At 39.9% G+C, this 13,223-nt stretch overlaps 1 protein-coding gene across 7 annotated transcripts in view; it reads right to left on the bottom strand.

The window, feature by feature from the left end:
* The window catches only part of PHAF1 (phagophore assembly factor 1), a 46,521-nt gene that overhangs the window by 12,697 nt on the left and 20,601 nt on the right, over positions 1-13,223 (bottom strand). For all 7 annotated transcript variants that reach the window (XR_007352260.2, XR_007352261.2, XM_048816343.2 and 4 more), the window contains exons 6-9: positions 12,089-12,168; positions 7,647-7,741; positions 4,169-4,266; positions 2,222-2,334 (exon numbers count right to left, since the gene is read on the bottom strand). Coding sequence is in view for 5 of the 7 variants with exons in the window: in XM_048816343.2 (XP_048672300.1) it covers positions 2,222-2,334; positions 4,169-4,266; positions 7,647-7,741; positions 12,089-12,168 (386 nt within the window). In the remaining 2 variants the exon portion in view is untranslated. The remainder of the gene's footprint in view (positions 1-2,221; positions 2,335-4,168; positions 4,267-7,646; positions 7,742-12,088; positions 12,169-13,223) is intronic.

Raw genomic sequence — 13,223 nt, 5'->3', positions numbered from 1 at the left:
CAGACAAAAAAATAAGGCCCGTGCAACAGAATTCTTAGTCAGTACTGTTTTAGGCCAAAGAAATATACATCACATTCTCACTGGAGAGTTTCTAGCTTTTATTAGCTACACAGTAAGTAAATTCATATATACACACAATGCTTATTTAAATAAGTGCACTGAATCACAGCTACATAGATGCATGGTTGAAACATTGTTTGAAATTATGAAAGGAATCACTGTATATATAATGTTCCATTTCTCTACTTTGCTGCGTAGGCATTACAACTCAAGGTATTTTTCAACCAAAGTAGCTTTAATCCAAAACAAATAAACAACCTCCCCCAAACAAAAATCAGATGAACAAATCAGGAAATTAATTTCTTTATATATTAGAGGGCAGTGAAGTGCAATATACCAGAATTAAAGTTTTAGATGAGCTGGTTGCTGGATAGGCATAAATGGGCAATTCACAAGGCAAGATTAATTGTACTATGTCGCCAATGGCTCCAACATGAATCCCATGACCAGAAGTTCTCTACAGCTCTAGCCTTTCACTGCCAAAAATCACTTAAGTAAGGCAATCATGGTGTGAAAGGGTGCTGAATCACAACAGAGGCCATAAAAGTAGTATTTGCCTATCTGACTATGTCTTCACAGGCCTCATGGGGAGCCTAAGGTACAACATGGCCAGCTAACATGGCTTCCAAAGTACGAGGATGCAACCTAACAGGGCTTTTCAAATGTGTTAACACGATTCTCTCTCCCCAACACACACACACACTTTTTGCCCATTTTGACATACCCGCTATGTCTAGCTAGTGGTTGGGCAGCGATGTAAGTCAGGGATAAACATGCCTTGCCTCTAAGAGAAAAATTTTAAATGTAATGCTGAGAGCATAATTAGTATTTTTATTTATGATTTCCAGAAGTGGTTTTTCAATTCATGGAGAATTCAGTTTTTCTTACCAAACAGCTCTCTCACTGTAATTGAGAGAGTTTTCTTGAGAGCCAAAAGGCGGCTAGCTAGTGCTGCCTTCTGGTCTGTGGTATCTCGTAAGTATTATAAAGAGAAGGAAACCCAATCAAGCCAGCTTTGATTTCTTCAGCAAGAGTTACTGTAAGTTAACTCACTTACACAGAAACTAATTCTAGAAGGGGTGGAGAATGAATTAATTGGAGGAACTAAGTTCAGCTAGGAAAGAATGATACATGGCAAGTTTGTCCTTTAGCAAGTTCTAGAAGTCTGACAGCTAATATAACATTTTAATAAAGATTTTATTTATTGCTAACATCATTTCCTTTAAGTCTCAGGTATGTATGTTATCTAGACATGACACTCTACCTTAAAAGTATCCAATTTTTCAAAACCATTTATATTATCTGGATAATATAGCTAACTCCTTCCCTACTACACCAGGATATATGATCCCTGTCCTAGGCAGCTCTCCATTATCTTCCTCTGTAAAGACAGAAGCAAAGTAACTTTAACAAATCTGCTACATTTTTATTCATTGTTTCTTACGCCTCATTTTTTTTAAAGCTTTCCCTCCCTCCATTTTTTACCTTGTGTGTACTAAGAATATATGAGTTCTCTCAACATGACCATGTCTAAAAAAGTCATATCACTGAGAAAATAAGCCCTGCTACTCAAAAGAAGAATTTGAAATAAACTGAATATGTTTTTGACAATATTTTAAAGCCCTTTAAAGGAGCAGTCACCTAGTGGCATCTCTGAGCAGGCAATAAACCTTTCTTCTTAGTCTAGATGTCCAGCCATCAAGAGAACACAGAGTAAATACCAATCAACTCATGTCACTTGTAATGCCACCTCCACTGAATTTAGAATGACAGTGGCATTGTGTAGTGCTGGTGTTTCAGTGTTCAGGGCACACACCTACCTGAGGTTTCATTGTTTCTGACAGGGTTTTCCTATGATAGACAGCATCTGTTTATTTTTCTGGGCATATGCACAGAATAAAACAAATTCCACTGCCAACAAGAAACTCCATGAACTTGGAATTGAAAAAAGTTTCCACAGCCATCTGTGATTTCTCCGTGAGTGTGGATATGCAGCAACGGTAAGATACTGTTTCATAGGGGGTTTAAAAGAAGATGTGCAAAACATTTTGAAACCCACCTATGAAAAGACAGTAAGATAGCTAACGCATATTTCATTCGAATTTGTCCCTCCTTTCCTGACTAAAAGTGAGGGCAACAAAACATCTGTTCTCAGTAATACCTGCAGTGAGTAAGCGGAGCCGTAAACCTGAGGGTCCAGTTCCATCTCTCAGAACATCAACGTTCTCTGCATACACGTTACCAAGGAAACAGCTGAGGGGCATGAGGGGAGCCCTGGAACAGTTAGATCAGATATAACAAAAACAAACACTGGAAATGCTTAAGATAAGAATTTTCTGCTAACTCTCCAATGACAGAAGCTAGTACAATACATTAAAGCAAAGCATATTAGTGTTGACATGGGAGAGCCTAACTCACCTAGAATGAAGGGGCTGAAGTAATTTTTGAGACGGTCAACTCAAAAAAAGCTCACACTGTCTACAGCCTTGTTAAGCAGCACAATAAATAAAAATGCAACATGAAAGATTGGGTCCTTTACTAACTAAAAACCAATTCAAAAAGATCTAGAAATTACAGCAGCTGCATCCAGCACTTGGGACTTTATAATTATATATCTCACATTATACCGGAACATATTGTTTCAGACAGTTTTTGGTTTCAGATGTACTTCTTGTGAAAATAAGGGCCATATTGTGCTTATACATGTTTAACTCACAGCTGCCGCTAGAACTAAACAACATGTGTGTGCAATGTGGAGGCTTCTACACATGACACTGCCAGCACTTCTCACTCTCCAGCTCAAGTATTCCTGCTAGTCCAGTCTTGGACCATTCCTGAATACAGATGGCTCAGTGTACTGATTTCTGCTGTGGTTTGTTGATGTGAGTTAGCATCTAAAGTCTATTTTAAGATCATAAAACACGTGCCTCCTAGTCCCTAGATTTTAATTGATTCACATTGTCATTTGTCACCATTTCTAAATGTCAAAGTATCTGAATTATTTTAAAGGGGCATCATCAACATGAACTCTAGACAATTAATATTTTTTGAAGAAGTTTAAGCTGCACCATCTGTTCCTCAGTTTACTTGCCAATTTTCCTTTTTAAAATCTCTTTCAGTTATAATCACCTAATTAATTGCAACAGTAGGAGGTAAGGAATTTACAGAAAGGTAATATACTTTTAAGACAATATGTGTACTTCCCTTAAAGTTATTTTTTCCCAATAATGTGCATTTTTCTGTGCCTGAGTGAATACATAACTTGCCTGTGAGCTGAGGCTTTTATGCATGCACACATATATTAAAACCCACCATGCCACCGATGGGTGGAGGAAAACTTTCCCAAAGCGCTTGATTCTAATTAGACTACAATGTCCACATAAACAAGGTCCATTATAATGTATCCCCTTCTCTTGCTCATTAATCCATCCGGGCATTAGTCTTCCCCAGGAAGAAAAATACTTTCAGAAATACTGAACCTTGAAGTAACGGTAACAGTACAGTATTGCTTAATATGGGACAATGAAATGCCATGTCAAATATGAATGTAACAGTTCATTCAGATGGGAAAAAAAGACATAAGGATTCATTCTCCTATTAATAAGGGATTTATACAAGTAATTCCCATTCATACTCACGGAAGTTAGACATACAAATCCCCTGAGCATCAATGGGATAGAAATAAGCTATATATGACATATTATTCATACGCTAAATAAGCACGGAGATTGCTATTTTATTATTTGCATTGCAGTAAAGCTTAAGGGCCCTAATCAGAAATTGGGGCCCCATTGTGATAGACACTGTACAAACAAATAGCAAAAATATTGTTCCTTGCTCTAGTCAGCTTCACTTAGCCAAATAAAGGGCATTAGTGTACATGCAAACTGTGTAAGTACAGTGCCTTTTCCAAATACAGCTCGTATCCTCACTCTTGGAGCATGTAACCTCACTTTTGGAGAAGAGTTTTCTCTTGAGTCTCACTTGCTTCTTCCATACTACCCCACCTATCCTCCGAGTTCAATTTTGATCTTCGTTGATTTAGGGAAAGGAGAAAAAATCATTTTAGATATTGGTTAACCACCCTTGACAAATCAGCTATACATACTTGGTATCCTGCAGGCTGTTTCCATTGTAGATGTACATTCGTTTCACAGTTGCACCATGGGGAATTTGCAGAGAAGCTAGGCCATGAGCAAAGTTAGGCTGTGGATATATAAAAACATTTGAACTATTATATACTGTATGACAAACATATACATTACTCTAAAAACACACATTTCCATTCAAAATATTGCACCAGACAACTGTATTTGTAAATACAGACCGTACATCTCTAGGTATAGTTAACCTGAATATCTGTACACTACAACTGCAGGAAAAAAAGCCACTGGAAAATATTAGCTTGCACTACACTGTTCATTGATGCTCATGGTGGGGTGGAAAAGCTCAATTCTTTAACCTACCCTCTGCCAGATGGCTATAGTTTTTCAGCTCCCTAACATAAGCCACACATATACCCAAAAAGAAAAGGAGTACTTGTGGCACTTTAGAGACTAACAAATTTATTTGAGCATAAGCTTTCGTGAGCTACAGCTCACTTCATCGGAGGCATTCAGTGGTTGAATGCATCCGATGAAGTGAGTTGTAGCTCATGAAAGCTTATGCTCAAATAAATTTGTTAGTCTCTAAGGTGCCACAAGAACTCCTTTTCTTTTTGCGAATACAGACTAACACGGCTGTTACTCTGAAACATATACCCAAGACACTCTAGTTCAGGACTAGTGTTTGAAAAAGTTTATAGGCTTTGAAAGCATTTGTTCTGGTATACTACAGTATTTATGGACCTGGAAAATTATAGAAAATGGGGCCTTTAACATGTGGGTGACATTTTTTTTTTTTTTAAATCTTATCAATCTTTTGTCGTATTATTCATGCTTGCTTTCTAAAACCCGTTAATAGCTCCCCAAAAGTTTAAGAATTAATGTTTGTACCTCTGCTGGTTTGGAGAATGTCTCTGTCAGAGAAAATACCTTGACTTATCTGTTTCCTTTCAGTATTCTTTCCTTCTCCAATCCCTCCAACAATATTCAATGTTATTTATGTATGGATAATTTTTACAATGATTTTAAAATCTGTTGTTAAAGAAGAGTGGTGCTGAAGAAGGAAATCTGACTGTCCTAGGTGAGTCTGTTTACAGGTATGCATATTGAACATAAACTTCACCTATAAAAGATTGTCTCCACAACATTATTCAAACACACACCACTAGCTTTGGAAAGGAAAATAATTTGTCGTGCTATGTTGTTCCCTGCCATAACACAAAGACACAGAAACAACACACAGAAAAAATAAATATGCAAAAGAGTCTCCTACTTTAACTGTTTTACTTCAATAGGACCTCACCTAAACTAAACGTGTCAACGTTTTTTACTATGAAAAAATATTTTGTAAGAAAGAACAGGAAGCGTAGCAGGAATAACTGACGTTTCACTATATCGCTATCATTTCACACACTGTCTCCTTTCTAACGTAATTAGTCCTAAATCCTAACAATCTGGAAGTCTAAGACAAGAGAAAACCAAATTAATAGTATTTAAGGAAAATGACTGTCAATGTCATTTTAATATGTTCAGTATTATTCTCTAGTCATTTCTAAATACAGATGAAATTCTTGTTTGCCTTTTGACTACACTGATCCGAAGTTTTCATTGCGTTTTCCCACAAGGAGGCTTACAGGCGTTCTTTGAACTTTTGATACGATGAAGTGAGCTGTAACTCACGAAAGCTTATGCTCAAATAAATTGGTTAGTCTCTAAGGTGCCACAAGTACTCCTTTTCTTTTTGCGAATACAGACTAACACAGCTGTTACTCTGAAACCTGAAATTGGGTAGTGTTCTTTACAATATGTAGTACTTTGCAACAGACATGACATTCATTGCTTTGTGAGGTCTTTCTGGATTTCCACACAATCCTTCCTAATCCTCAAACAAACAACTGTCATCTGCAGATTTCACTACTTCACTGTTCAACCACTTTTCCAGGATGTTTTGATGGGGGAACTCCATTGCTGATCTCCTTCTGATGCTGATCATTTATTCCTAAGTTTTGTTTTCTACCTCTCCAACAATTTATAATCGATGGAAGAACTTTACCTCTCATCATAAGAAAACGTAGTAACCTTAATAGCCTCTTGTGAGTAACTTTGTGAAAGGCTTAGAAAGTGAAAATCAATTCTAGCTTCTATTTGGAGACTCTTGTTAAAGAACTCTAATAGTGTTGAGAGGCACAATTTACCCTGTCAAGACATGCTCTTATTAGGTGTTTTGTAACTACCCATAATTATTTTTCCAGTTAGTCCGTCAAAGTTGGTACTGAAATAAGATGCATAGGTCTACAATGGTTAAGTTCTTTCCTAGCAGCTCTTTTTTTAAAAAAAAAAAATAGGCACAACATTGGCTATTCTCCAGTCTCCTAGTAGAATACCTGATAAAAATAAAATCTTTCATTAAGCAGTTCAGATAGCTCATTCTTACATGCCTTCAGAACTCTTGCGTGAATACCATCTGATCCTGGTGGTGTATTGCTATTTAGTTTATCAATTTGTTCCAATGCTTTTTTTGACACCTCATTTGCGGACACTATCAATTATCTGCAAAGGATACCTTTTGGGTAGGTATCTCCCTAGTCTCTTACTTGTTGAAGACGCATACAAAAGTCATTAAGCTTCTTTGCAATGCCCTTAACCTCTAAATGCTCTCTCTACACATAGCTAGCCTACTGATCTGGGAATTAGCTCATATAATGAGAACATATGCCACTATATTGGCTAACCTATTCCCCCCCTCCCCCCTTCCAGTTTTGGTCATGGAATCCAACACTGTACAATATGCATTGCCTTTAGGTGATGAGAATGGATCACACAATAGAGGGTATTTTCATTAACACAGAAGTGAGTTATACAGCATTACCATAGTAGGTCTGATCTTGCTTCCAGTGAAGTCAGTGTGATATATGTCACCAGCTTCAATGGATATAGTATTAGGCCCACTTACGCATTTAGTAACCTATCAAAACATTTAGTGAATAAGGAAACCTATATAGCATAACACACGTAATTCTGATTTCCAGACTCTCCTATCTAGCAAGCGTATTTTACGCCCTCTATTCTAGTTAGCTGCACAATCACTTTGGAGGAATTCAAACAGAATTTATAGATAATTTGAGATTAACTAAAGCAAAAGCAAGGCTTACTTTAACTGAAATATTTTAGATATTAGTTGGGTGTTCACATTTGAGAAGCAAATTTTAGAGATTCTGCTCAATAATGAAAATGCTACTCCCTATTAGTTTTGGAAGCAAACCCTCCATCCACACCCTTCTGCTAAAAGCCAGGCATGATCTTTGGCTTTGAAATGATTATGCTTAAGGTAAGAAAATGCGTCAGAGCACAATTTAAGACTTAAATTTCACCCAGATGAAGGGCTTGTTTTGCTTGCAGGCAAATATAGGTGATATTTTGCAACGGTTACCAAGACAAAAAACAAACAAGCAGAGTATCTATTAACTAAGAATGATTCCTGACCTCGTACTTTGGAGTTTCAGCCCATGAGTCCAATTGAAAAGAAAAAGACAGCCCTCTGAAATTGAGGTGAAAGAGTTGTTCAGCTGAGTTGTACACTGGAAAAAGAAAGAAAATGGAATTACAGAAAGAGACAGTAATTTCTCTAGTTCAGATCTAGCAGCTCTTTGTATCACTTCAGTCTGCTGTTTCTGCATGCTCCTGACTCAGCAAAATATCCGAGAAGAATAAAATACCATGACATAAAATGGAATTTTAAGATCTCACATCACAGCAACGTTCCCCATAAGCCGCGTGCACACGGAACAACCTGGAATATGCCGTATATCACAAATATTGCTGCTCAGCCCCAAGTCAGGTGACAGGCACCCAGCCACACTGCCTACAACAAACATGATGGCAGTAGAGTTGACTCCGGACCATGTGAATGCCAAGGCCACAGCAAGAAGAGGCTCCATGTGAGATTTTGCTCCCCGTCACGAGAGGAGGAAGGTTTCTGTGGTTACAGGGAATGTGCCAGTGAAAGGCAGCATGTCACTTGCTTCTTCCCCTACCTTGCATGAAGGCAATTTCCCTCCATCCTCAGCACAGAACAACTTCATGTCCATCTGGGCCTGCTGCCCTCAGGAGCTCCACAGATCCCAGGAGCAGGAGTTGTAACCCTTCTGATCTTTCCCAGGGACCCTGCCCACCATCATATACATTCCAGGGAAGACAACACCCCAGGAATTGTCCTGATGGCTCCTCCTGCCACATTCCCCCTTGGTTGCCCCTCACACACACACCCAGCTCCCTGAGAATCCTCCCCAAACTACCCAAAGTGACTCTCCTTGAGTACCCCCAAAATCCTCCCTCCTCTCTCTCAAATGTTCCAAATATCGCCCGCTCCCAATCATATACACTGCCAGTCCTGGAGGTGGGGCTGATTCTGCCTCCAGGATCCCTCTCATTCCATGGGGCTGAGCAGAGAGAATGCGCCCTTCCTACTCTTGGCCCCGCAGGCTCTGCCCCTCCCTGTGCCCCCCCGCCACCCCAACTGGTACACAGGCTCATGTGCTCTCCTGATAGTCTGCACCATGCAAAGCCAGAAGGTCCTGATTTCTGAGGTGGGTGGGGACTGGATCCTCCTCATTTTTCTGGGGCTGCTCATGGCACTGGTGAACGGGGCCACTGTCAGCCGGGGGAACTGGCCCTGGGGTGTGCATGGTCAGGTATGGTTTCAGCTGGGGTGGGGGGGAAGAGGAGGGGCATGGACCTAGGTGCCAGCCAGGGGAGCAGGGCTTGAGGGAGGAGGTGGCGGCTGGCTATGGTGTCCCCCACTGTTTTTTTTTTTTTTTTTTTAAGTCTTCTTACACTGAACTAACTTACTGCTGTGTTGCTACCACTGTGTACAGTACCTCCCTTGTTTCCAGTTGCCTATTCCTCTGGCTAACACCGTACCAGCCACCTCACCCAGCCTCAAGACCTGTTCCCTGAGAAGCGTGCATTTGCCCAAAGACAAAACCGTTGTGTAGTGGCATTTGCAGCCTGCTCAGGTCAAAGACAGTTTAGCGGGAACTCTGCTGCATCACAGGAAACAAATAGGTGAAGTGTCTCGAAACAGGGAGTGGAGAAGAAGGTAATACTTTCACAGGGAAGTCAAGCTATCTTAAGAAGTAATATATAAAGAGAAATAACTAAAGAAATGGCTATCGAAGACTCTAAGCACCCTAACACAGTGTTAACAATATAATTAAATCTCAATAGCATTAAAATAGTTCATTCAACAGGAACTCAGCCAGTCAGTCACCAACCCCATTCCCCCCAAACCCTCCTTCCCACCCCTTCTTCATTACAGGAAGCATGACCGTAGCCAACTACAAAAACCCTATCAAACAGACATTTTGCACTGTGCCCAGATGGTCATTAAATTCATGACTTTGAACCAGGGGTGTGTGTCTGTTTGTGTACACAAATTCTAGAGTCTCAGGGTCATCACAATGAAGGCTCTGCCAGTGCTTCCTTTCAAAGTGGTTCCAGCTCAAGCACCCCTTCCTTATCTGTAAAATGGGGATAATGAGCACTTTGTGAAGTGCTTTGAGATCTACTAATAAAAAGCACTATTGAAGAGCTAGCTATTATTACAGACCACAGCTGTGGTGGTCTGGCACATGGAAAGAGGTAATCCATCAACTATGATTGTCCCAGGCCATTTAGGACTTTATAGGGCATAACCATGGTCATTAAAAGCAGCATCAGCCAGAAACAGTTTACCAGTCAGTTTGCATAGGATGTTCCGAAATATGGAACACAGAAGAGTTCTGGCAGTCATGGGCCCTAATTTACTGCAAAGAATTACTTAATATTTGCTGTAAATGGTGAAGACAACAACAGTGGCAAAAGCAAAGAGGGAAACCTCAAACAAAAGAGAAGTTGTCGTCTTTCATCACCTTCCCGTTTACTGTCACTGGATGATGATCTTATGAAAATTAGCATCGAACAAAGCTGGTGCACAATTTTTCTTAAGCATATGACATGCATACAAATATGTCAGAAAGGTCAAGATGTGTTGTTACGCTGCAATTTTAAAGTCCTGAATGCAGATTTACATGGCCATACAGCAAGTTAGATAAACAAGTCTTACAGCTGTATAAATATTGTTATGGTCCATGGTATCACTTCATAGGTTTGCGAGATCTCTTTTTCTCCTTTAAACATTTCCCAGTAACTGCATTCATATAGTGTTACAGCTTGATTTATATATGGAAAATCAAGGACATTCACAGTGTAAAGGCTACAACTCTCCCAGCCTTCACTTACTCGTTTGGTATCCAATTACTGCAGGGTCTCTATCCAATTATATCCCTGGCACCATTACCGAGTTAAAGGAATATAATTCAATACAGACCCTGCAGAGCCTTCCGCACCGCTCAATCCCTGCAATATGTTGTCCAAGAAGCTGCCTGCAGAGCGGTAAGACTGCAAGAGATGGAGATGTACATCCCTACACACCATAGAGTGTCTTGATACTAGCCAATGGAGGACCAGCCTGGAGCACAGCAACTGGATTGAACACAAGGCCAAAAGAGAGACATGAGAAAGGATGCCATAAATGGTATTTTGCCTATTCTGACACAAGCCCCAGTCCCCAGTTATGGGAGGAATTATTTCACTTTTATGGCTGCACTCAACTTTGGTTGTCCAAGGCTTCTCCCCAACAGGTAATTCAACTCTAGTTACCTTTTGCCCTAGGAGTTGCAGTAATCATTGTTTCTTTTCATCACCTATCAAAAACACTGAGTAATGTACTTCTGTTGGATTTCCCTTTTCTTCAGTGATTCTATATAATAGAAGGCTGAGTAAATGATCAAAGAAAGGAGCAAGTGCCTATATAGAACAAACTATCAAGAATACAAAGGGGCAACCTGATGAGATAGAACTCAGTTGAGCAGAAGTTTGAAGGGGGTATTGGGCCCATTTGGAGAATTTATCTGTTTATAGTCTGTACTTTATTTGTCTCATTTCTTCTGTACACTGATTGTACTTGTGTTAATAAATTAGAAGGCCACACCTTGAAGCCAGTGTGATTCATGCTGGGAGTGCTGCGGATCCTGCTGACCATATCACATGACAATGTGGTCTGTTTACATGGATCCAGTGACACCTGTGCAGGTGCTGAGAAGGTCTGCCAGCTGTTCCAATCTCCAGACTGAAGAGTGGCCATGAGGAGCTACTGAAGCAGTCTGGTGTTCTTACCTTGGGTCTGGGGGGCATCTCACTCCCCACCCACTTTTCTGCATTTAGCCAAACATAGTCCAGTTAACCAGACACTGTGACTTAGGACGTCTCTACGTAAACACTTACTGAGTGGCAAGCTGAGGTGTATATATCTACAGCACTCCAGCACACAGCCTGCATGGATTTGCTGATGCATGATAAAAGTTCCCCAGGGCACACGGACATACTTTTGCTTGAAGCTTGTAGCACGTATCAGCAGGGTCCACACGGACAGTTAGTGCACGGCATGCTAGAGATTTATACCCCAACTTGCTGCACAGTAAGCGTTTGTGTAGACATGGCCTGAGAAAATTCTCTCTCCATCTAAACTAGACAAGAATAAAGGAAAGACCTCAGAAGTTCCTTGTTATTGTGGGTTCGAGTGAGCACACTAATGCTACCTGAACATACTATTATTGGGCCACATATATTTCACATTATTTTAGTTAACTAAGTAGGCCACCATTCAAATTTAAATATAATGGGAATATCTTGTAAAGTATAAGAATGTGATAAAACTCTGAAAAACAATATAACTCATGTCAATTAGGATCAGAAGGCTTTATCGGCTTCTCATATGAAAATACGGCATATTCTTTAGAACAGTTTGTCATTCTTAATGTTAACTAAGAGATGAATTCATTTGGATGAAGCTAGTAAGTGATGATCTCAGAAATACCGTAGCCTACCTCCTGGATGTGTTGCTCCAAATGACTGATCAATCTGTTCTATGGTTGGAGCAATTGCCTGAGAGTTAAAATGGACACCACTGAAAAAGAAAATGAAAGCCACTGAATCATCACTAAGGAGCAGGCTATTAGTTGGGGTTCATTAGTTAAAATCATTTAGATACAAAAATAAGAATGCTCAGAAAACTCATTTTTCAAGGGAAAATTATTACATTTATCTCACATAGCAATCCAGTACCAGAGAAAACACCTCATGTTTTAATAAGGTATGGAGAATCAAATATACTTTGGGGTCACTCGCTTTGTTGCTTCTGTCAGCCAAGCTCATTGCACACACAAGGGGCTCCTTACATTGATCCTCGAGCCAGCCTCCCATTTCCTTCTATTTTAGGAGGCTCCTTGCAACCCCCTACCCTCTCCCTCATGCCAGGGGCTCTGTGTGTCCCCATTCTCCCCCAGCCAGTGTCTGCCACTCATATTCTCCTTTTCTCTCTTTTTCAGGGTGTCAGCATTTGCAAACCACATGGGAGGATGGGCAAATCTAAGATGAGGGGTTCTATTAAAGATTCGCTGTAATTTTGGAATTGATTGGATGCTATGTTCAAAAGTTAGTGTGACATCTAAACAGAAAAATGCCATCAAGTTGAGTTTTTGGCCTCACAAGCTCAGCCAAAAAACTGTATGACTTTTTTGTAACAGAAGGGAAATAATTCTTAAAGCCAAATTCTATTCTTTGTTACTCCTTCATAACTCTACTGATGTCAGTGGAGTTACTCTGAATGAATATCAGGAGTAAGAAAGCAGGGTTTGGCCCTTAGGCGTCTATAAAAAGATAATAAGGGATTTATAAAATCAGACTCTACCTTCATACACATAATATGAAAACTTCCCAAATCCACGAGTTGCAGCTTTTTTGAGTTTTGCTTTGATGAGAAGAATTTGACCCCTTGATTTCATCATTTGATACCACTGCTTGGGGGGTTAAACTAAAGGACCCCTGCGGTCCCTTCTAACCCTATAATTCTATGATTGCTACAAGAAATTTGGAAAGAAGGGCATTACAGCCATTTTATATAACAAAGAAGTTTGAAGGGACAGCCATGTGGGAAAGTGAGCACTGATCTCTTTTCCAAAA

This window comes from Caretta caretta, chromosome 12 (assembly GCF_965140235.1).
Source record: "Caretta caretta isolate rCarCar2 chromosome 12, rCarCar1.hap1, whole genome shotgun sequence".
NCBI classification, from domain to species: Eukaryota; Metazoa; Chordata; order Testudines; family Cheloniidae; genus Caretta; species Caretta caretta.
The sequence above is the reverse complement of the archived record's forward strand: the minus strand, read 5'-3'. Positions and strand labels throughout refer to the sequence as shown.